The sequence below is a fragment of the Protopterus annectens genome, chromosome 8.part0 (genome assembly GCF_019279795.1).
Source record: "Protopterus annectens isolate FY-2018-M chromosome 8.part0, PAN1.0, whole genome shotgun sequence".
Taxonomy (NCBI): domain Eukaryota; kingdom Metazoa; phylum Chordata; order Ceratodontiformes; family Protopteridae; genus Protopterus; species Protopterus annectens.
Genome location: NC_056741.1, coordinates 77389980 through 77416259, shown reverse-complemented (window position 1 = coordinate 77416259; position 26280 = coordinate 77389980). Strand labels below are relative to the sequence as shown.

General features: G+C 39.8%; 1 protein-coding gene across 1 annotated transcript in view; it reads left to right on the top strand.

Annotated features, from left to right (window-relative positions):
- Positions 1-943: 943 nt before the first annotated feature.
- The window catches only part of LOC122808144 (C-type lectin domain family 4 member M-like), a 273753-nt gene continuing 248416 nt past the window's right edge, over positions 944-26280 (top strand). Inside the window, exon 1 of the mRNA XM_044079115.1 lies at positions 944-1058. Coding sequence (XP_043935050.1) covers positions 992-1058 — 67 coding nt within the window. The 5' untranslated portion in view covers positions 944-991. The remainder of the gene's footprint in view (positions 1059-26280) is intronic.

Here is a 26280-nt window from a genome sequence, read left to right as displayed (position 1 = left end):
GAAACAACAGCAAAATGTCTCTACAAGCAAATGATATGTCAAGCAGTATGTGCAGAGTTAAGGCTGTGAGCTGCAGTGCCTATGGAACCCTTACTTATCTACTGTGTGACCCTGAGCGAGCCACTTAACCAGTCATTGCCCCTGGGTCACCCCTAAAAAATGACTGTGTGTCCAGTGGAACTATTTGGGTTACAAGGGGGTATTATTAAATGATGAATAAAACACTCATTGCTGTGTATCTGGTGCATGTGTGTCATGAAGGATTCTTGAAGTAGACCTCAAAAGTATGAGGTTGATTTAAAAAAGATAATGTAAGGTTCTTCTTTTCACAAATATGGCAAAGACGTGTATGCTTTTAAACATGAAGGCATGCTACTATAGCTTGCAGAGGTCAAATGCAAAAAATATTGGAATTAAACAGAATTGTGAAAAGTGTTGAAAACAAGTTTTGACATTCTTTATTGGGAGGACTAGTGCCTTTTTTGTCTTCCTTACCCCCTTATACCATTTTCAATGATGTTTTGTTTTCTTGAGTTGCTGCAGCTCATTTGTAAGAAAAAGTAACACAATCATTCAGAAATGTTATGTCAGAAACATGCTTTTATGAAGTTCTTTAAAGTGGTACATTTACTATTTTCAACTGCTGGCCTTTGGTGTTTTATGAGTGGCTTGTGTTGTGGTTATGTTAGAATTACATTATTCACAGTTCTGTGGCACAGCTGTGTGACTCATGTACAAATGACCTCATCTGACATGAGGCATAGTATTGTATGAATGTTGCTAATTCTTTAAATGTACAGTAGACCTACACTTAAAAGTAGATTTATTTCAGTGTCCAGATATAAACTTTTAAAGCATTCATTTCAGAGTTCTAACTATGATGTCTCTGGAAACAAGAACTGAAGCAAAATGTTTAATGTAAGTGTTTTCCTATTTCTCATCTGCAGATCCTGAGAAGAAAGAAACTAAAGATGCCAAATCCCGTGCAGGCATGAAGATCCCTGTCATCAACTTTTTTCTCCTCCTTGTGGTGTCAGTGATAGCTGTGATTGCTTTATGTAAGTTTGCTACTTCTATTTATGTTTAAAAATATGGAAACTTACTAAGATCTGTATATTATTGTAATAAGCTCATAAATATTCATAAATTAATTCCATATGTAAGGATATTCAAATAAGTGCATGCACTGGTATTATGTAATCATTACATCAGTTCTCTATGCTAATGTTAAGATATGTAAAAATAGTAGATGAGTGCATATTAATTTCCTTCTTCATTTTTTACAGTTATGTGAAACAGGTATGTTTTGAGCCATGGGCCTGACTTGCGTTCAGTAAATTATTAATGACACCAAGCGTTAGTATTAAAAATAAAATCTTACTTAAGTAAAGGACACGGGATTCCATTTAAAACTCAGTAATCCACGTATGTGGTATAGGGAGATAGAGGTATATTAACAGCCCAGTTGAAGCTGAAGTCAACTGAGGAGGGAGAGGAATCAGGGATCAGAGCCTTTCCACCTCTCCCAGGAGAAATGCCTGAAAAATGCATTCTGGGACATGTGCTACGGCCTGTAAATCTCCAGGTTGTGGAAAAGGGAGATGAGATGGAAATCCTTGTTTATAAGATGGGGGCTAGTGGGTATAACACTATCTGCAGAAGCTATGTCTCCACTAGCCCCTAAAGCACATTCTTTCCTGGGCTGTTTTCGGAACTCCGAAGGGAACAGTAGTGCTTAAAAGTGAAAACTGTATTGCTTGCTGTATCATGAGTAGAAGCTAAAAAAAATGTATATATCAATACATCACTCTTTTCTAAACCACTTATCCTGAACAGAACTGAGGTGTTAGCAATGTAAGTAAGGCAAACTGTACATTTATACCTGAAGCAACAGGGCTCCAGATCCTTTTTGGGAATTCCAAGGCATTCCCAGGTCCACTGAGATATATAATCTCTCCATTGTCTGCCCTGAGGGCCTCCTATGATTGGGTCCTGCATGGTATACCTCTTCTAACCCAGTGGTTCTATTCTGACATCTTCCAAACTGGTGAGCTCCTCAGCATATAATTGTGTCTGGTAGCCATATTAAGACACCTCACTTCCACCTCTTACAATTGTGATCTCATTCCTTCAGTCATTACCCAAAGTTCATGACTATTGGTGAGGGCAGTGGTATGTACTGATGGGTAAACTGAGAGTGTAATCCTAGCAGATGAGAATAGTTCCTGCTTGGGTAGTTGCTGAAAGGTGCTCTGGCATCAGTTTGCCTAGATGATTAGATAGTAAAGTAGAGGTCTGATGTTTCAGCCAGGAGTGATTTCTGTGCCTTATTCATGCCAAACAGCTTGACAGGGTTCAACTCCCTTCTGACCCTGAATTGAAAAAAATGTGTATTGGAGAATGACTGATGAAATGAATGAGTGAATGAATTATGATGAGTTAATTTATAATGGAAAGGATACAGGGGGATTTTGCATTATATGCAGGCCACTTTTGTTGTTTCTAGTCATGGTCAGATAATTGGTAACACAAAAAAAATCCCAAGTAGGTGCAATACAGAGTACAGTTACAAAGAATGTTACTGTAAGGAAATGATTAACAAAGCACAGATGATGAGATTTAGGAACATTGTATAAGTATGCAGGTGAAGAGAAATAAGCAAGTATAAAATGTCACAGAACATGGAAGCATGGCATCATGCACTGGTTCAATACACCAACTTCATGTACTCCGATCATCAAACTGAGATTTGCAGAAATTTCTGCAGTACATTCTATGGTTAATGTGCCATTGCCTAACTGACCAGCAGGACGATAACCAATTCAAAGTAGACTGGGAGTTACAGAAAACTATTTGTGAAAAGAACTGACCACATAAAGGAATGTGTAACTTTCTTTTGCCTTTACCTCTGCAATGAATGATTCCTTGGCTTTTCTGTCCAGTGGGAATTTCTAAGTATCCATTAGAGAGTACCCTGCACATCTCCCATACATCTGCCTTCAGGGCACTGGATAACTTCTTGAATACTCTGATGAAACATGGAAGATCAATATCATCCAACATTTCCCCGACAGATGATTGCCACCACCAGCTATGGTTCTATGATTTTGCCTCTTCCTCTCATTTCTGGGTGCCATTGCCTTGCATATATATTGCAAACAAGGTGCCATCGGCTAGAAATAGTACATTTCTTACATCATCAAGACAGATTGCCATACTTTGAACTTGGGAGTGGTCTACAATGTAAATAACTTCATTAAAATGTGTTCATTAATTATGTTATTTTAAGAAATCTCAATGGTTTAGGACACAAGTGCTCAAGCTGAATAGATTTTTTTAGACTCCATAAGCAGTGATTTAAATTTTTAGTTATTTAGGGGAAATGTTCATTGTATCATCAACATGCAGGACAAGGCCAAACTGTACTGTCCCTTTTAGCAGGTAACTCTTCCATGGCTCATCTAGCTGGCAAGTGTGGCATCCAGTGGCTGAATAATGCTTGTATCATACTGTGTGCTCATGCTATACAGACATTTCCCCATAAAATGTCATGAATTGCAAGTAATATTGGACAGTTCCTTGAGTCATGTTTGACAAAACTAGAGCTCTGTCCACATCTTCCTATCAGAAATGTGAGATGAGCTGCCACAAGTTGAAACACTTCAAAAAATAATCTCTGATTCAAAAGAAAACAGCAAAATTCCCTATTGCAGCTTCCAGGTGTTTTTGTAAGATGGCTTCATTCCTTTCTGCTCCCCAATGTGACTGGTGGGCTACTTGAACCATACCACTGAAATTCATATTTTCTAACTCCAAGATCTTTTTTTAACACAGATATTAGGAAATGCACTGAGATACTGTGATATAAAAATGTAGCATATATATTCCATTCTCATTACTGAATTGCAATTTTTCCTGTCAAACTTTCAAGAAGAATGCATTCTCCACTCATTAGCCTTCTAATGTCACCTGTAGTCAGACCTGTGCTGCAATATAATGTGCATTTTAGCTTACAAGCTATGCTTCCATGCCTCGACTCCTGGAGAGGAGCATAGCAACATGTTCTTGTCAAGGACAATAAGATATCTGGTGTATGTGAATGCTGCAGATAATGGGACAGATTCATAAAGGCTACACTTTCTGAATTCAAGAACATCCCTACCATAATGCTTGTACTGTCTATTCACTCAGAAAGGTTACACTAAATGTACACATACTGTACATTTTGTGGTAACCATTATGAATCCAGCTGATTGGCTGTAAAGAGGCAAGCTGCTCATTCTGTGTCCAGAAAACTCAACTCATCCCAACTGCTAGCACCACAGCAACCACCATACATTGATGACAGTGACAGTGGAGACCAGGAGGATGTTGGAAAAGGCCATGCTTCCCTAAGGACATAGAACCAAATGCCAGCTAATATAGAAATACCACACTGTTTGTTGCAAACAGCTGTAGCAAGACAATGTGCACATGACAGTGCCACACAGATTATAATGATGTGCATGGTTTAATGGTTATACTGGAACCAATGCAGGCTGTGCAGTGCAGTGCTTGGTCTGCTTTCATTGTGCATTGGATAATACTACACAACAACATAAGCAGGGGAATAACAGGCTGGTAGCCATCACCATGTTAACAGGTGATGTGGGACACAATACACAAGTGCAAGTCAAAAAGACACAAGGCTGTTCATAGGATCATAGAATCATAGGAGGTGACTAGGATAATGGCCCTGGGGCCCTTCCAAGCCTAACCAAGAGTTTATCCACAAAAAAGAAACCTCAGTCAGCACCTGCCACCCCTGTCAATCAGGGACACAAATGGAACCCCTGGGACAAATTTTTGGTTCCCCATCCACTCATCAAGGTTGTGCTTGAAGAGGGTCAGCAAAGTACTCTGACATGTATGGGAAGTCTATTCCAGAGACAGGGCAGCCTCGGGGAGACAAACCTGTCTATCCAGCATGTTTTGTTGATGTCGCATTTTAGATTTAGGCATCTCAAGCAGGTAGTGAGCGAGGAGATAGACTTATAGATATGGAGCATCTCTAGTAAGGCAGGGTCCGATATTGCCTTGTAGGTGAGACACAGATCACCTCTGAGCAATCTGTATGATATCAAGTAGAGTGATAGTGATTTGAGCCTGTCTGCATAGGACAGGTGGTGGTAGAGACCATGGATTATCTTTGTGAGGTATTTCTGTGGCCTTTCCAATTGGTGCATGTGTTTGTAGAAGTACATACCAAATGGGGTTTTATACTCAGTTATTGGCCTAATGAGAGAGGAGTACAGAGAGGTAATAACCCACTTTTTTCTGGATGCAATCCCTTTACTTCTGAGATGAACCAAGTAAAAGGCTTTTCTGACCACTGCTGCTACATGATGGTTGAATGCGAGATTGTTGTCAATGTGAGTACCCAGGTCTCTCACCACAGGTTGTTGCTTAGCAGGTTGCTGTTGATGTGGTAATGAGTAGGGGGTCATGTTCTTGCCAAATGGTATGATAAAACTTTTTTTGTATTTAACTTAAGGCCATGACATGGGCACCGGTCATTTGTTGCTGGGAGACCCTCTTGCAGTATGTTAACATCATTTGGGGAGTCAATGACAGCATGCAACTTATGGTCATCTGCAAGCGTGGTCAGCCACAGACCCTTTGACTTTGCCTGAACCTCTGAGAAGTAGATGTCAAACAGTAGGAGCCACAGGACAGATCCCTGGGGAACACCAATAGTGACATGTCTGCTGTTGGAGGTGATCACACTTATTTTGATCTTGAGAGTCCTATCGGTGAGACAGTTGGCCACCCACCTGATGAGATAGGAATTTATTCCAAGTTGTGTTAGCTTTTCAATGATGCTTGATTGTGGGATTGCATCAAAGGGTAAACTCAAAAAACAACAAAAGACCACCAAGATAAAGGAACAGCACTTAAAGAAAGGACACTATCCAAATAAACAAAGTGCCAGGCCACCAAAGCTGTAGGTTATTAGATTTATTCAACTTAAAAGTAAAAATAAAAATGGATAAGCGCTTTCATGATACAAAAGATCACTTCATCAGACAGTCACATCAAAAAGAAGAACCATCTATATAGCGATAGCACTGTGAGATCATTTCCTGTTTCAAGAAACATGTGAAAAAAACGTTTTTTAAAAGAGCAATAAAAAATAAATTACATCACATAATGGCAATATACTTATAAAACACTAAAATACAAGACTTAAAACATTTATATAAAAAATATATAAGTACACATTAATGTGGGAGTGGGTGTGCCTACAGAATAGGCTTCAGGGAAAAACCTCATTTAGTCCTGGAAACCTATCTGCTTGAAATTATGTACTCCAGACTTGTTCCCTTGCCTCTGTCTTATTCTTAAGATCCCTGTCCCTGATAGCTGCAACTACCTCCAGTGCCAGAAACTTAAACATATGGGAGTTCCCTTCAGCCACCACATTGTGTGCTAATGCATTTTTCTGCCTCCCATTCCTAACATCTCTCAAGTGTTCCAAAATCCATTCCTTAAAGGAACAATTGGTTTTACCTATGTACAAAGCATAGGAGAGAGTGCAGAATGTCAAATAAATTAAATTCTTTGTAGAAAAATCTACATAAAACATACACTGAACAGAGAAACCTATGTGGGGATGTTTAAAAACCATGCCAGGTTGTATAGAACTACATGCACTACACCTTCAACAGGCGTAACTGCCTTGACGCTGGGACTGCAGAAACCCTCCTAATACTCCTTTTTTATAACATAGTTGTCTCTTCAGATTGGGGTTATTTCTAAAAGAAAACAGCGGAACCTCTGATACAACTCCACTAAACTCTTCAGAAACTGTTAGAATCCCCCAATGTTTCTTCACTATATCCACTATATGCCCCCAATTTCCACCCGCCCCCACTACTCCTACACTTATTCTAGCCACAAGTCCCCTCCCCTTTCACTCAACCAATCCAGTCACATCTCCTCATTATCCCCTCCCCTTCACATCCTCCAATACTTAATCACCGCCTCCCCCATTCCAACCCATAAGGTCCTTTATTCATTTCTATACCCCACCCTGTTACTCTCTCACAGACCCTATCATCCAACTACTTCCTTATACATACCTTCCAACTACTCACTTATTTCTAAATCATAACATGTCTCCTCCACTGTCTCAAATCCTTCTCATCCCCTCCCTCACCATACTTCTTCTAATCCCTCTATACCATGCTACCTCTTATTCCTCTTACAGACTACCCTTCTTTCCTATCCCCCACCATCACCTCCAACACCCATCTTCACCCCACCAGATCTCACTTTCACACTATATCCTCCTCTCTAGTTCAACCAAACCCACTTCACTGCCTCAGACTTAGACGTTTTCCCTCACCAATAAAATATCACATACCTAAAGCAATATTGCACCTCCCAAAAAACTCAAGGATTAAACTCTAACCCCTGCTCCCATTCCCCTTTAACTGCCTATGCTTAGCAGGAGACATACCCCCAAACCCAGGACCTACTACCAGCAACAATCCAACTCCCCCTATCGCAACCAATATTACCAACCCTAAATATCTCAGACTCCTGACCATCAATGCCCAAAGTCTAAAAAAGAAAATATCCCACTTACACGCCTGGCTATACCATACCCTACCTGACATAGTAGCTGTCTCTGCGACATGGCTAAAACCCAATATTTCTGACTCTGAATGCCTTCCCCCTGGATTTCAAGCTCTCAGATATAACCGCTTAAATAGGAAAGGGGGAGGAGTAGCCTTAATCTACTCTAGCCTACTCTCCATCACTCCCTACCAAAACCCTATTCCTCAATTCAACAATGCTGAACTAGTCATAGGAATACTCAAAATAAATAACTATAAAAGCATTTGTGTTATAGCCCTCTATACCCCCTGGAAACAATACATCTACAATTGAAGAAATTCTACTATGGGCCTCAACCAATATTAAGTTTGAGACATACATCCTAGGAGATATAAACATTGACTGGAACAAAATTAATGCCAATAATCCCACCATCTCAATCAATCTATTTAATTTCAGTCAACTTACAAATACCGTTACCAGACCCAATAAAAACAACCCCCGGGCTCCATACTTGACTGGAACCTAGTCTCTCACCCAAATAAAATCTCCCACAGTGGCACCTTACCAGACTCCATTAGTGACCACTTGCCAGCCTTTATCCATAGAGCACCCCCTCCACTCCTTACCTACACCAATATATCCATACACGAAACCTCACAAACTTTAACCCCACAACCTTCTCCAGTTCTCTCAAACTAATAAACTGGGACAATCTAAAAACTCTTCATCTAGACCACACCGTTGAATTCTTCAACTCAACCTTCTTAGATACCCTTAACTCCCAAGTCCCTCCTAGAACAAAATGTATAAGAAACAATTCCACTCCATGGCTTAGTAAAGATACCAAAACATTTATGCAACAAAGGGACAAAACCTGAAAACTTTACCATCGCAATAAGCACCCTGACACCCTTCTTAAATATAAACAACTCCGTAACCTAGCCAAAACACATATTATACAGGATAAAAAATCATACTATACAAAAATCCAGTCTAATCATTCCAAAAACCCCAAAGAATTCTGGAAGTCCATTAACTCTCATCTCAACCCAGGTACCAAAAACAATCCTTGGCCTGACACTAGTAAGTCTGACCCAGAAATAGCTACTCTATTCAACTCCTTCTTTACCAACTCCATAGCAGACCTCACTAAGACCTTCCCAAACAACAACTCCTCCCCCCTACTCAAACCCCCTCCCCAACCATTCATCCTTAACACTTCTCCCATCTTTCATCTCAAACCCATTTCCACCTCATATATAAAAAAAAAATTCTCTCTAAGCTTAAACAATGCTCCAATGCCCCTGACAACATTCCCTGACTCTTTCTACAACTTGCAGCAGACGGCACTGCCATCCCCATTAGCATTCTCATTAACAGATCCATACAGGAATCATAAGTCCCCAAACTGTGGTGTGCAGCCTTTATCCTACCCCTCCACAAAGGAGGCAAAAATAATAACATCTTCAACTTCCGACCCATAGCCATTCTCTCACCTATTTCAAAAATACTCGAGAAACGCATCCACCTCCAGCTCATGCCTTTCCTTACAAATAACCAACTCCTCACCCCAACACAACATGGATTCCGTCCTGGCCATAGCGCAATAACTGCTCTTCTCTCTTTCCTAGACATAGTAAACCAAGCCTGTGACTCTGGAGAACTTGTATCCACAGTCATCTTTGACGTCTCCAAGGCTTTTGATACAGTCTCCCATTCCCACCGCCTAAACCACCTATCTAATCTTAATCTCTCACACAAAACCCTTACCTGGTTCAGCTACCTCTCTGACCGATCTCAGGCCATGAAATAGAAAACTGGCACCTCAGCCTTCCTTCCAACCCCAACTGGAGTACTCCAGGGATCCATACTCAGCCCAATGCTATTTAATATCTTTATTAATGAATTCCATGTAGCCATTCCTAACACTAAGATAGTTCAATACGCAAACTCAACTTTAGTTTGCTCTGGTTCTAACCGCCGCAAGCTCCAAACAAAAACCCAAACTGCTTTTTCTACTACTGAGAACTGGATGCTTCAAAATCACCTCTCTCTAAATGCCAACAAATCTAAAATTCTACTATTCTCTCCCGCTAAATCTCACCCGCTTGACAAAACCTCTTTCAATATTATCAGCCATGCCAACTCCACTATAGAAGTTGTTCCTTTTGCTAAACTTCTTGGGTCACTATTGATGAACACCTAAAATTCGATACCCATATTCAGCTAAATATTAAGAAAATACATCAGAAACTTGGCATGCTGTACAGAAACTCCCACTTTTTCTCTACTTCAGCAAGACAGACCCTCGCCACTACCTACTTACTACCATCTCTGATGTATGGTGCCCCCCCTACTAACCAACCTATCTTCCTATATCTCTTCTAAACTGGAAACCTGTTACAACAAAATTTCAAAATTTGCAACCACATCCAAATACTCCACTCACCACTGCATACCGCTCCACCTGCTGCAATGGCTAGAACTTCCGAATGACCTGGACTACCTCCAACTCACCACAGCCCACATGCTTATTTTTAAACCTACTAAATGCCCTGCACTAACAAACATCTTACCCCTATACACCCCTCACAAAACTCTAAGATCTGCCTACCAAAATCTAATTTCTGTACACAAACCAAATCATCTGCCTGGTAAGCTTCTCCTATCCTTTTCCTTAGCCAAAAATGGAATTCACTCCCTCCATCTCTAAGAATTTTGAAAACGTTAAACACTTCAAAACCCAGCTCCATTCCTACCTCTCTGATAAATGGAAATGCAATTGCACTCTACCTACCTAATCCTGCCTAATACATAAATACACCCATTCACATAAAGTACCTTCCACCTAAGGGGATTAATCTTATTTACTGTTTTCTTACAAATGTTACTTTTATACCATTCTCAGATGATTTAAAAACTCAGTACAATGGTGACTCTGTACTACTGTTCTCTAATGTATGAACATGTAAATATGCATTATATATTATGTTGCTATTTTACTTTGCTTATGTTTTACTATATAATATTTACTATTTGCTTAACTGTTACTATTTCTACTATGTATTATGGAGCTTTTCTACCCAGGCCTCCACTGAAAATGGGCTCCTTGAGCCCAGTGAACCTCGCTGGTCATCAAACTGGAAATAAATAAATAATAAAATAATATCACAGAAAGTATTTACATCACTCCAGAATGTGAGTGTAACCCTCACTGTACGTTGTGGATAAAATATGGGGGATGCCTCTCCCTCGGATAGCTGTTGGGCATAATAAGCTCACCCCTTACCTTTCCTTTCTTGCCAAACTTGGGCTATACAGCTCTCTACCTCATTCTGTGCATAGCCTCTTGCTTGAAAGTCAGCTCTCAAACTCTCAAAACTCATTCTGCAGAAGACTGTCATCATTACAGAGCCTCATAGTTCTTAAGAACTGACCCCTCAACACATTCCTCAGTATATGCCGAGGATGCATGCTGTTCTTGTGCAGTATTACGTTCATCCTAGTTGCCTTTCTAAAAACCTTGGTCTTAACACATCCTAGTACTGATTCTCTGATGGATACATCTAGGAATGCAGTCTCTTTATCAGAAACTGTGTATGTAAATTTCAGGATGTCAGTGGCAGAATGTAAAAACATAAATTCTGCTAGTAATTCAAGGGAGCCATCCCATAATATAAGGATATTATCCACAAATCTTTTGTATTCAAAAATATGATGATGGAACATGTTACCAGTTAATACTGTACTTACTTCCCACTGTGCCAGTGCTAGGTTGGCATAGCGGTTAACAAATACTGGGCCCATTGCCATGCCAACCTTCTGCAGAAAAAAAACTCTCATTAAAAACAACACAAATTGTTTTCTAAAAGAATTTCCAAAAGACTACAGATAAGTTCAATCTTGTCATGTGAAAATCTGTCTTTCCCAGTCAAGAAAGTTCTCAAGTTTTCTACTCCCCCCAAGCATTGGGGATAAAAGTGAATAAAGATGCCACATCCATTGTCACAAAATAAAAGTCAAGGACTTCAGTAACCCAGATAATCAATGGTGTAAACTCTGCAGTAATGATTTTGTATCTCTTAAAACTGTTTCCATACTACTCAAAACTGCACTGAGCATTGTTTTTTATAAATATAGAGAGGGGTTCTGTCGCCCAACCTTTACTGGATAAAGTGGAGTGTACTGGTGGTCGAATAGGATCCTTATGTACTTTCAGTAACCCATAAATTATGGGAATGTTCAACATTAAAGTACTTATAAAGATCCTCTGATATCATTCCTGTCATGAGAAGATCTAAAGTCAAAAAGGCTACTTTCGCAATAATTCCTATAACCTGCTGTCTTGTGATCATAGGTTCATAGGTTCATAGGTGGGTACTAGGTTATCTGCCCGAAGGCATTTATAAGCCTAGCCAGAATGTGTTGGCTTTTGCTGCCCCCTTAGATTAGTTCCCTGTGCCTCTGTCCAGCAGAGCCACTGAAGTGATCCCCGAGGTAAACTTTCTGTTTTCCATCCACTTGTCAAGGTTTCTTTTGAAGAGTGTTAGCGAGGAGCTCTGCCTAATGTAGATTGGGATCTTGTTCCAAAGCATGGGAAGTCTCTGGGAAAGGAATCTATCCCTCCAGCATGTCCTATTTATTGTTGTGGTGAGGTTTAGATCCCTAGAGCATGTGGCTCAAGGGGATAAGGTTTTCTTTAGGTGGAGCATGTCCATCAATTCTGGGTTGGACATGACCTTGTATGTCAGGCAGTGATCACCTCTGAGTAGGCGGTATGGAACCGAGTACAACTGTAGTTTCTTCAGTCGAGCTGCATAGGGCATCTATTTGAGGCCATTGATCCTCTTGGTGAGGTACTTCTGTGGTCTTTCCAGCTGTTGCAGGTGTCTTGTAAGGTACATCTCAAATGGGGTGTTGTACTGTAAGATAGGTCTGATGAGTGATTAGTAGAGGGGCACAATGACCTCTTTTGATCTGGATGCGAACCCTTTGTGATTAGGTGGGCCACGTAGAAGGATTTTCTAACCACTTTGGCAATGTGATTATCAAAGGTGAGATTACTATCTACTTGGGTCCCCAGATCCTTTATTACGTCTTCCGTATTTAGGCGACTACTACCTATGTGGTAGTTTGTGAGTACTTTGTTTTTTCCAAAGGGGATGACTATGCACTTTTTGGCATTTAGCTTGAGGCCATGATTTTGACACCAGGTATCTGTCTCAGTGAGACCCTTTTGGAGGATGTCTGTGTCAGCCGGAGAGTCAATTATAGCCCCTAGTTTGCAGTCGTCTGCGAACTTGGTCAGCCATAATCCTCCTGTGCTTGCCTGTACCTCTGAGAAGTATATGCCGAACAGGAGGGGTCCTAGGACTGCGCACTGGGGAATGTCACTTGTAAGCGGTTTACAGTCGGACCTAGCTCCCGCAACTCTCACCATGTGGGTTCTGTCCGTGAGCCAGATGGCAACCCATCTAGTGATGTAGGGGTTTATGTTCAGGCTGGTGAGCTTGTCTATAATACCAGAATGGGGAATGGTGTTGAAAGCCTTAGTGAGGTCTAGGTAGGCTGTGTATACCACCTTTCCCTCATCTATAACCTTGGTAACTGTCTCAAAGAAGTCCACCAGGTTTAGGAGGCATGATCTGCCCTTAACAAAGCCAAACTGGGTAGGGTCCAGTGTTTGGAGATTCCCAATGTCTCTGTTAATGAGTTCCATGATGATGCGCTCCATAGCCTTGCAGACTAAGCTAGTCAGGCTTATAGGGCAATAGTTCCCAGGGTCTGTTGTGACCCCATTTTTATGGAGCAGAATAACTGTTGCTGTGTGCCACTCTATGGGTATGTAGCCTGTGGAAAGGCTGAGTTTGAACAGTGTGTTTAGATGAGGAGTTAGTTCATCTTTGAGCTTGTGTAGGACGCAACCTGGGACACCATCTAGTCCCATTAATGCTGTGTTTTTGGCTTTGGAAAGGGCAGTTTTAACTTGAGTGTCTGTGATTTTAGGGACTCTGCATTCTTCTGGTATGGTTATGGGCCCTTTTGGGGGTGAGAGGGGGGTGAAGTTTGCACTGAACCTGTCTGCCAGGATGTTGATCCTCTTGGTGAGGTACTTCTGTGGTCTTTCCAGCTGTTGCAGGTGTCTTGTAAGGGACATCCCAAATGGGGCATTGTACTCTAAGTTGGGTCAGATGAGTGATGAGTAGAGGGGCACAATGACCTCTTTTGATCTGGATGCAAACCCTTTTGTGATTAGGTGGGCCACGTAGAAGGATTTTCTAACCACTTCGGCAATGTGATTATCAAAGGTGAGATTACTGTCTATTTGGGTCCCCAGAGCCCTTATTATGTCTTCCGTATTTAGGGGACTACCACCTATGTGGTAGTTTGTGGGTACTTTGTTTATTCCAAAGGGGATGACTATGCACTTTTTGGCATTTAGCTTGAGGCCATGATTTTGACACCAGGTATCCGTCTCAGTGAGACCCTTTTGGAGAATGTCTGTGTCAGCCGGAGAGTCAATTATAGCCCCTAGTTTGCAGTCGTTTGCGAACTTGGTCAGCCATAGTCCTCCTGTGCTTGTCTGTACCTCTGAGAAGTATATGCTGAACAGGAGGGGTCCTAGGACTGAGCCCTGGGGAACGCCACTTGTAACCGGTTTAGAGTTGGACGTAGCTCCCGCAACTCTCACCATGTGGGTTTTGTCCGTGAGCCAGTTAGCAACTCATCTTGTGATGTAGGGGTTTATGTTCAGGCTGGTGAGCTTGCCTATAATACCAGAATGGAGAATGGTGTCGAAGGCCTTAGTGAGGTCTAGGTAGGCTGTGTGTACCACCTTTCCCTCGTCTATAGCCTTGGTAACTGTCTCAAAGAAGTCCACCAGGTTTAGTAGGCATGATCTGCCCTTAACAAAGCCAAACTGGGTAGGGTCCAGTGTTTGGAGGTTCGCAATGGCTCTGTTAATGAGTTCCATGATGATGCGCTCCATAGCCTTGCAGACCAAGCTAGTCAGGCTTATAGGGTGATAGTTCCCGGAGTCTGTTGTGGCTCCACCTTTGTGGAGCAGAATAACCGTTTCTGTGCGCCACTCTATGGGTATGTAGCCTGTGGAGAGGCTGAGTTTGAACAGTGTGTTTAGGTGAGGGGTTAGTTCATCTTTGAGCTCATTTAGGATGCAACCTGGGACACCATCCAGTCCCATTGATGCTGTGTTTTTGGCTTCAGAAAGGGCTATTTTAACCTGAGTGTCTGTGATTTCAGGGACTCTACATTCTTCTGGTATGGTTATGAGCCCTTTTGGGAGTGAGAGGGGGGTGAAGTTTGCACTGAACCTGTCTGCCAGGATGTGGGGGCGGAATATGGATATGCAAAGAGATTTGTTTATGGTCAGATCTAACCAGTGAGGGGTTGCCCTCTGGTGTGGAACACCGGTCACCCATGTTGGTGATGACCAAGTGAAATATGTTGTCACCTCTGGTGGGAGTGCTGACCAGTTGAACCAGGGCATTTAAGTTTATAAATTCTAGGAAAAGTTGGGCAAGGGAGTTAGCACTTGAGTAGTTCTCCCAGTTAATGTTTGGGTAATTGAAATCACCCAATATTAGGGTGTTTGGTAGGACCTTTATGTTTCCCAGTGTTTCCAGAAATGTGGAATGAGGGTCCTGGGACATGGTGGGCAATCTGTAGCAAGCTACAATTTGAATTGCAGTTTTGCCCATTGTTAGTTGCATGTGGATGATCTCTGAAGCATCATGCTGTGCCACTAACCTGGAGGTGTGGGTATCCTTGATGAGTATGGATACGCTCCCGCCTTTTGTATTTCGGTTTGGGTTCTGTGGCCGAAATGTATTGTATGAGTTGTAGCCTGGTAGTGCTTGGGTGCTCTCTGGAGCTTAAACCAGATTTCTGTTACTGCATATATATCAATTTTCTCCATACTGAGGAGTGCCTCGAGTGCATGCATTTTGAGGTTTAGACTTCTGGCAGTGAGTAGTATTACCCTCACATTTTTGTTACTTGTGCTATTTATGGCAGTGGGTTTGTCTTTTGAGCCTTGCCTAAAAAAGGCACTATGGGGGTGGCAAGAGCTTTGGCCAGTATGCAAAAGCATAAGGGTGACAGGTGCAAGCCATCTCTAGTGAAGCAGCATGGCTTGTCGAGCATGTCATCCCAGTTGGACAGACACTGGATCCCCTTTGAATGACACCAGAAACTTAGCCAATTGTTGAAATTGAGAATTTTTTCTTTATACCGTGGTATCATTCTTGGTGAGGGTAGGATGCTACTCAGGGTCATACTGGTCTGGGCTATGTGATCAGAGAGCTCTTCCATGTCTCTTTTCATGTAGTCCAGGGAGGTATGGCTCAGGTCATTCACACCAACATGGACAATGACAGAGTCATATTTGTACTTGTTCTGGAGTGACCTGAGTGCTTGTGTTATGTGGTGGATCCTGGCACCCGACAGGCAGCTAACAGTAACCTTTTCCTTATTCAGCCTAGTGAGTGGGACATCAGTGTGCCTGACTATAGAGTCACCTATTGCTAGTATGTTGGGTATGTTATTTTGCCTTAAGGGTTGTGATTGCATGGCACACTGGTTTTGTGAACTATGTGTTTCATGGTTTGTGTTGGGGGGTGAAGGTTGCTTGGATGTTTACTTTGGAGGTCTCTGTTTGCAGATTTTTATTTAGAGCCTCAGGGTATGTTTGCATGTATTTATGCGCGTTTTTTGACGGTGCTGGTTTAATCGGTCTATGTAAGACTGGTGGTGTGATGCAAGTATTTCCCTTCTCCTCTTGACTGTCTGATCCAGTCTTGGGTTGAGAGAGTTTAGCCTCTAATTTGGCTGCATAACTGCATCTCTCGCATCTATTAGTGTTTGGTGGTAGGAGGAGGGGGTTGTCTATGTACATGAGGCAGTTGTAACATTGCCTCAAAATGCCCAGATTCACCAGTTGGACTGGAGAGTACACCTGAAACTGCCCTTTGGACATGCCTGGATAGGTACAATAAACTGTTTTACTGAATGGCTGGTAAGGTCGAATAGAGAGCCTTGTCCTTCTGTACAGTACAGGAGGGTCTATTGCTAGGGTTTATAAGTGCTTGCTATACGTTTTGAGCAAGTGCTGGGCTGAGAAATGAATGGCTTGAGAGCTTAAGTTGAAAGTTTGTCTAGTTCCAAGGGAAAAATTGAAGAGAAGACTATGTGGAGCCGGGAATAGTTTTACCCTAGCTAACTATTGCTGCCCAGCGCGCAAAACCGGGCAAATATGGTATTTATAGCAGGGAAATGAAAGAGATAGAAATTAGCCCAAAATGGCCAATAAACTACTAATTTCTGGGCTGAAACCACTCCTCCAGGGACAGATTGGCTGCTCAAAGCTCCCCTCTCTCACAGGTGAACTGAGAAACTTCCTTCTATCCAAGTAACGTACAAAAAAACAAAACTAGTGAACCAAAGAGCGTAACGAGTCCAGGAAAACCTCAAAGATGCAAAAAATTACGTAAACGTACTTTATTAGGAACATTTTCGCCTCTGTAAGCACAGAAGCTTCTTCAGACAAGAAAAAAGCGCCAAATGAACACAATTTAAATCCTTCAGTGCTAATGCCATGATGTCATTTCCTTGACAACAAAGGCAAACAGTTTCTATTTAAACACATACATATACAACAACCAAATAAAATATATATTATAAAACATCTCTAATAAATATATATCAATCAAAAATAGTAAAAATATTAAAACACATCTAACAGCATAAAGCACATACCTAAAATATAAAAGGTTTGCAAGTGTGTATAAAGGGATAAACCTAAATACAAAGGTGAACCTAACAAATTAAGTAAATGTAACTATAGGTATCATATAAGGACAACTCTTAACAAATAAAGGTGCACATTTGCTACCTAAGATAACTTTTATATTTTAAAGCAACAGAAATATTGCAAGCTTCATTCAACCCGGGGGCAGAAAAAGCATCTAGTAAAAGTTGCCATTCCAGTTCCCTTGTTTCAAGTAGGAGGGGTTGAGGACCCCCCCTAATGCCAACTCTAACAAGATCGATGCCCATAAAGTGAAAGCTATGCCCAGCGTGGTCTAAAATATGTTTCGAAAGGGCATTATCACCTTTTTTATTTTTTATAGCATAATTATGCTGGTAAACACGGTCGCGTAATCTACGGTCCGTTTTACCAACATAAAATGCAGGGCAACAATTACAGAACGCAATATAAACCACAGACTTAGTGTCACAACTAATCTTGTGTTTTATAGTAAATTTTTCACCTTTAATGGTGAATGAGCTCCCTACCTTCAAAAGCCTACACCAGTTGCAAGCCCCGCAAATGAATGTCCCAGTTTGTCTCGATGGGGGGTATAAAAAATCCCCTGTTTGAAAAAGATCTTTTAAATTACTACCCCTCTTAAAAACAAAAGAGGGGTAAGGACCCAAGATGTCAGATAGAAAGGCATTGTTTAAAATAAAATGCCAGTTCTTCTTAACAATAGAACAAATACTGTTAACATGTCTGTTATGTGTAATGATCAAACTAGCCTTAAAATCACGACGTGACAAAGGTTGGAGAGGTGCAGAACAACTGGTTTCATGTTGATTAAATTCAAGTTCCGAGAAGGAAAAAGAACCATCCACAATGCCAGTAGTGGTCAGTTTACTACCCTGGAGGAGAGGTTGGTAAAATCCATTATCTCTTTTCAAGGAGACTTCTTCGATTAAGTTATCTATTAACTCAATCGGATACCCCCTGTTGAGAAACATGTTTTTCAGGGTAGAACGCTCATGTTCAAAGGCTACTAAGGTGTTACACATACAAACTGCTCTAACCAACTGACCTTTAACAATCGACCTCCTCTGTTTCCAAGGATGGTTACTGGAAAAATGCAAGAAAGCGTTACAATAAGTAGGCTTCCTAAAAATACTGGACAGGAGTCGGTTGTTATAAAGGTCTTTAACCAATTTAACATCAAGATAGTCAATTTCACTATTTGAAAAATGGTAAGTGAATTTTAAAAATGTAGATGATTCATTCATGTAATTAATCAAATCTACAGCAACATCTTCATCTCCCTGAATAAATACAAACACGTCGTCTAAAAAGCGTGTGTAAAACTTAATAAGATTTTTAAACTTAGGGTTATTTAGGAGGAAGGTTTTCTCCCAATAAGCGACAACTAAGTTTGCCACGCTGCCCCCACAAGGAGAGCCCATGGCAATCCCTCTTTTCTGCAAGTAATGGCAGTTGTTGAAAATGAAAAAGTTTGAAGACAGAATAATGTCCAAAAGAAGTGTAACAACAGCAATCTCATCTTTCGGAGCCTTTAAGTGTAACAACATTAGCTCAACCCATTCCACTGCCTCTTGGTGTGGTATGGAAGTATACAAATCCACCACATCGATGGTTAAGAAGTTAAAGGACGGGTCAAATGGAATGTCATTTATAGACTTCAAGAAAGACCAAGAGTCTTTGCAAATTTGAGGTATTAAACTGAGGTATTTAGAAATAATATAATTAACGACTCTTGCACAAGGGTGGGTGATTGAACATCTCCCGTCAACTAAGGCACGCATTGGTGGATCAAACAGATTTTTGTGAATGTTTATGAAGTTAAAAGTGTCGACGTCAATCCTACCTTCAATAAACAAGTCCCTAAAATACCCTTTAATCCTGTTGTATTGGCCTGTCATCTCATTTAAAGATGAAATTTCATAAGCGGGGGAGTTCAATACAGTTAGCATTCTTTCGATATAGTCATCCTTATCAAAAATGACTAGACCCCCACCCTTGTCTGGTTTAATAACCCTAATGGGAAGGTTGCGTATATTTCTCAAGGCTGTTCTTTGGTCACGTGAAATGTTACTTTGGTTATCAAACCACTTAACATTTTCAAAAAACTGTCTAAAATCTAATTCACAAACATTCTCAAAGGTGTGCAAAATGGGATGTAAAGGAGGGTTAAAAACACTCAGCAGCTTGAATAAGGGTCTATCCCTTGTTGAATCACCATTAAACAACACCTTGAGATTTAAACTGCGTACAAAACATTTAAAGTCTATTAAGAGCTTAGGCAGATGAATCTTCTGGTCAGGAACAAAAGAAAGACCAAACGCCAGCAATTCAATCAAGTCCTTTTCGATATTAATGTGAGAAAGTTATAGACTGTGAAGTCTCCCTTAATATTGGTCAAAATAGTTGGTTTAAGAGAAGTGGCCCCAATAGGCCCGATAGTGGGCTCTATTTGAATTTGTTCTTGTTGTTCTGTCGCTGGTAGTTCTTGCGCCCTAAAAAAGGTTTCTGTTGGCCTCTATAATTAGGATGGTTACCATGGTTGTTGTAATTGGCCTTAATTCTACTACTCCTCCTTGGTTCCTGAAACAAAGGGCCTTCATCACCATCATCAATATCATGGTCACCTTCCTACAGGGCAGTATCAGAAAGCGTTACCCCTCTGTCGTTAGCACTTTTATTATGTGCATTGGGCAAGTTATTATTCCTATTAGTGTTCTTGTGAAGATTAGGGTAAACAGTACAGTTAGCATAGGCTTGCCTATCTCTAAAAAGTTTTTTGTTTTTGTTGGTTTTAAGTTTAATTAACAGCGCATCGATGCTCTGAAAAATACGATTGTAGTCGTATTTATATCGAACAAAATTAATGTCAGATTTAATTTTCTCATTCAGAACGCTAGTTTCAGCCAACAACATCCCAATGTAATTTGAGTAGTGTTTCACCATTAAGTCTAACAATTCCAAGCCTTGTTTATTAAAAAGGTTGGTAAGGTCATCAATAAACAAAGAGTCTTGGAATAGGCCAGTAGGAACAAACGAGCTTCTCAACCCCTTGGGAATGATTTTTTCTTTTATGCACTGCTTAAAGTAAGAAACCTCTAATTGTAGTTTCTTTATTTTTAACATTTTGTTGTCCAAAACTTTAAGGTTCACAGAAATACTGTCTGTACAATTACCTGTAGTCTCAGTTCCTGAAGCCGGTGGACCTGGTGGAAGGGAAGAACCAAAATCGAGAGCCTCAGTATTCCCTGCCCACTCGGAAAATGTAGGCACACCAATAAGCCCAGGATTATTATTAAAGTTGTTAAAATCAGTACTCACACCATTAGCAACAAAGTTCTGTTCAAGTAATCCAGGCACGTTATTAACAAGTTGACCACGACTGTTACGGTCTTCCGAACCTGATATCAAACCGCTCCTGGTACTAGAAGATGCCTGTTCAATGTTTAAACTCCCAGCTGTTGAAAAGGACCGCTGGGGTTGACCTGGTTGCATCAAGTCAGAAAATCTGCTCACCGGACCGTTGTAGTTAGAAGCTGGTTGACTTGGATTTAAGTTCCGTGACACTGACGCTTTGCTGGTCTCAATCCTATCCAGACGCGAATTTAGGGCATCAAGCCATTGAGTAAGTGAAAGCAAAAGCACGTCAATGCTCTTAGGGTCATCCATAGAAGGAGCGTTACTAGACCCAAATAAAACCGGTGTCCTAGGACTCGTCATATCGCTGACAGACTTACTGGTGGTAACGAACAAAAAAACAAAACTAGTGAACCAAAGAGCGTAACGAGTCCAGGAAAACCTCAAAGATGCAAAAAATTACGTAAACGTACTTTATTAGGAACGTTTTCGCCTCTGTAAGCACAGAAGCTTCTTCAGACAAGAAAAAAGCTCCAAATTAACACGATTTAAATCCTTCAGTGCTAATGCCATGATGTCATTTCCTTGACAACAAAGGCAAACAGTTTCTATTTAAACACATACATATACAACAACCAAATAAAATATATATTATAAAACATCTCTAATAAATATATATCTATCAAAAATAGTAAAAATATTAAAACACATCTAACAGCATAAAGCACATACCTAAAATATAAAAGGTTTGCAAGTGTGTATAAAGGGATAAACCTAAATACAAAGGTGAACCTAACAAATTAAGTAAATGTAACTATAGGTATCATATAAGGACAACTCTTATTGGATAGGATTGAGACCAGCGAAGCGTCAGTGTCACGGAACTTAAATCCAAGTCAACCAGCTTCTAACTACAACGGTCCGGTGAGCGGATTTTCTGACTTGATGCAACCAGGTCAACCCCAGCGGTCCTTTTCAACAGCTGGGAGTTTAAACATTGAACAGGCATCTTCTAGTACCAGGAGCGGTTTGATATCAGGTTCGGAAGACCGTAACAGTCGTGGTCAACTTGTTAATAACGTGCCTGGATTACTTGAACAGAACTTTGTTGCTAATGGTGTGAGTACTGATTTTAACAACTTTAATAATAATCCTGGGCTTATTGGTGTGCCTACATTTTCCGAGTGGGCAGGGAATACTGAGGCTCGATTTTGGTTCTTCCCTTCCACCAGGTCCACGGCTTCAGGAACTGAGACTACAGGTAATTGTACAGACAGTATTTCTGTGAACCTTAAAGTTTTGGACAACAAAATGTTAAAAATAAAGAAACTACAATTAGAGGTTTCTTACTTTAAGCAGTGCATAAAAGAAAAAATCATTCCCAAGGGGTTGAGAAGCTCGTTTGTTCCTACTGGCCTATTCCAAGACTCTTTGTTTATTGATGACCTTACCAACCTTTTTAATAAACAAGGCTTGGAATTGTTAGACTTAATGGTGAAACACTACTCAAATTACATTGGGATGTTGTTGGCTGAAACTAGCGTTCTGAATGAGAAAATTAAATCTGACATTAATTTTGTTCGATATAAATACGACTACAATCGTATTTTTCAGAGCATTGATGCGCTGTTAATTAAACTTAAAACCAACAAAAACAAAAAACTTTTTAGAGATAGGCAAGCCTATGCTAACTGTACTGTTCACCCTAATCTTCACAAGAACACTAATAGGAATAATAACTTGCCCAATGCACATAATAAAAGTGCTAACGACAGAGGGGTAACGCTTTCTGATACTGCCCCGGAGGAAGGTGACCATGATATTGATGATGGTGATGAAGGCCCTTCGTTTCAGGAACCAAGGAGGAGTAGTAGAATTAAGGCCAATTACAACAACCATGGTAACCGTCCTAATTATAGAGGCCAACAGAAGCCTTTTTTAGGGCGCAAGAACTACCAGCGACAGAACAACAAGAACAAATTCAAATAGAGCCCACTATTGGGCCTATTGGGGCCACTTCTCTTAAACCAACTATTTTGACCAATATTAAGGGAGACTTCACAGTCTATAACTTTTCTCACATTAATATCGAAAAGGACTTGATTGAATTGCTGGCGTTTGGTCTTTCTTTTGTTCCTGACCAGAAGATTCATCTGCCTAAGCTCTTAATAGACTTTAAATGTTTTGTACGCAGTTTAAATCTCAAGGTGTTGTTTAATGGTGATTCAACAAGGGATAGACCCTTATTCAAGCTGCTGAGTGTTTTTAACCCTCCTTTACATCCCATTTTGCACACCTTTGAGAATGTTTGTGAATTAGATTTTAGACAGTTTTTTGAAAATGTTAAGTGGTTTGATAACCAAAGTAACATTTCACGTGACCAAAGAACAGCCTTGAGAAATATACGCAACTTTCCCATTAGGGTTATTAAACCAGACAAGGGTGGGGGTCTAGTCATTTTTGATAAGGATGACTATATCGAAAGAATGCTAACTGTATTGAACTCCCCCGCTTATGAAATTTCATCTTTAAATGAGATGACAGGCCAATACAACAGGATTAAAGGGTATTTTAGGGACTTGTTTATTGAAGGTAGGATTGACGTCGACACCTTTAACTTCATAAACATTTCCTTCCCAAGGGTCCCAGTTATGTTTGGGATCCCTAAAATTCACAAAAATCTGTTTGATCCACCAATGCGTGCCTTAGTTGACGGGAGATGTTCAATCACCCACCCTTGTGCAAGAGTCGTTGATTATATTATTTCTAAATACCTCAGTTTAATACCTCAAATTTGCAAAGACTCTTGGTCTTTCTTGAAGTCTATAAATGACATTCCATTTGACCCGTCCTTTAACTTCTTAACCATCAATGTGGTGGATTTGTATACTTCCATACCACACCAAGAGGCATTGGAATGGGTTGAGCTAATGTTGTTACACTTAAAGGTTCCGAAAGATGAGATTGCTGTTGTTACACTTAGGTTCATAGGTTCATAGATTAGTACTAAGCTAACTGCTCTTGCGAGCCATTTTAAGCCTAGCCAATTATCCCTTGTGAGACTCAAACCCTGCACCTTGTGTTTGTAAGGCAAACACCTTAACCATTAGGCCACCCTCCCAACTTCTTTTGGACATTATTCTGTCTTCAAACTTTTTCATTTTCAACAACTGCCATTACTTGCAGAAAAGAGGGATTGCCATGGGCTCTCCTTGTGGGGGCAGCGTGGCAAACTTAGTTGTTGCTTATTGGGAGAAAACCTTCCTCCTAAATAACCCTAAGTTTAAAAATGTTATTAAGTTTTACACACGCTTTTTAGACGACGTGTCTGTATTTATTCAGGGAGATGAAGATGTTGCTGTAGATTTGATTAATTACACGAATGAATCATCTACATTTTTAAAATTCACTTACCATTTTTCAAATAGTGAAATTGACTATCTTGATGTTAAATTGGTTAAAGACCTTTATAACAACCGACTCCTGTCCAGTATTTTTAGGAAGCCTACTTATTGTAACGCTTTCTTACATTTTTCCAGTAACCATCCTTGGAAACAGAGGAGGTCGATTGTTAAAGGTCAGTTGGTTAGAGCAGTTCGTATGTGTAACACCTTAGTAGCCTTTGAACATGAGTGTTCTACCCTGAAAAACATGTTTCTCAACAGGGGGTATCCGATTGAGTTAATAGATAACTTAATCGAAGAAGTCTCCTTGAAAAGAGATAATGGATTTTACCAACCTCTCCTCCAGGGTAGTAAACTGAACACTACTGGCATTGTGGATGGTTCTTTTTCCTTCTCGGAACTTCAATTTAATCAACATGAAACCAGTTGTTCTGCACCTCTCCAACCTTTGTCACGTCGTGATTTTAAGGCTAGTTTGATCATTACACATAACAGACATGTTAACGGTATTTGTTCTATTGTTAAGAAGAACTGGCATTTTATTTTAAACAATGCCTTTCTATCTGACATCTTGGGTCCTTACCCCTCTTTTGTTTTTAAGAGGGGTAGTAATTTAAAAGATCTTTTGCAAACAGGGGATTTTTTATACCCCCCATCGAGACAAACTGGGACATTCATTTGCGGGGCTTGCAACTGGTGTAGGCTTTTGAAGGTAGGGAGCTCATTCACCATTAAATGTGAAAAATTTACTATAAAACACAAGATTAGTTGTGACATTAAGTCTGTGGTTTATATTGCGTTCTGTAATTGTTGCCCTGCATTTTATGTTGGTAAAACGGACCGTAGATTACGCGACCGTGTTTACCAGCATAATTATGCTATAAAAAATAAAAAAGGTGATAATGCCCTTTCGAAACATATTTTAGACCACGCTGAGCATAGCTTTCACTTTATGGGCATCGATCTTGTTAGAGTTGGCATTAGGGGGGGTCCTCAACCCCTCCTACTTGAAACAAGGGAACTGGAATGGCAACTTTTACTAGATGCATTTTCTGCCCCCGGGTTGAATGAAGCTTGCAATATTTCTGTTGCTTTAAAATATAAAAGTTATCTTAGGTAGCAAATGTGCACCTTTATTTGTTAAGAGTTGTCCTTATATGATACCTATAGTTACATTTACTTAATTTGTTAGGTTCACCTTTGTATTTAGGTTTATCCCTTTATACACACTTGCAAACCTTTTATATTTTAGGTATGTGCTTTATGCTGTTAGATGTGTTTTAATATTTTTACTATTTTTGATAGATATATATTTATTAGAGATGTTTTATAATATATATTTTATTTGGTTGTTGTATATGTATGTGTTTAAATAGAAACTGTTTGCCTTTGTTGTCAAGGAAATGACATCATGGCATTAGCACTGAAGGATTTAAATTGTGTTCATTTGGCGCTTTTTTCTTGTCTGAAGAAGCTTCTGTGCTTACAAAGGCGAAAACGTTCCTAATAAAGTACGTTTACGTAATTTTTTGCATCTTTGAGGTTTTCCTGGACTCGTTACGCTCTTTGGTTCACTAGTTCTATCCAAGTAAGGTATGGGCAAACACAGAGATTTGTAACACAGCCCTGAATTCAGCACTAACCTGAAAACTGGACTATACAAGCTTAGAAAGGTGGGAAACAAGTATACATATATATATATATATATATATATATATATATATATATATATATATATATATATCTATATATATATCTATATATATCTATATATATATATATATATATATATATATATATATATATATAATATATATATATATATATATATATATATATATATATACATATATATATATATATATATATATATATATATATATATATATATACAGAAAATAAAACAGATACACTCAAAAAACAGTTTAAAAGGACAGAAAAGAATACTTATTGCTATATATCGCAGATCAAAGTTGTAGTTAATGCCCCCAGTAATAAAGTAGGAAGAAACACAAATACAGTAAAAGCAGATGAATAAACTGCAATTTTTTTATATATATATATATATATATATATATATATATATATATATATATGTGTGTGTGTGTG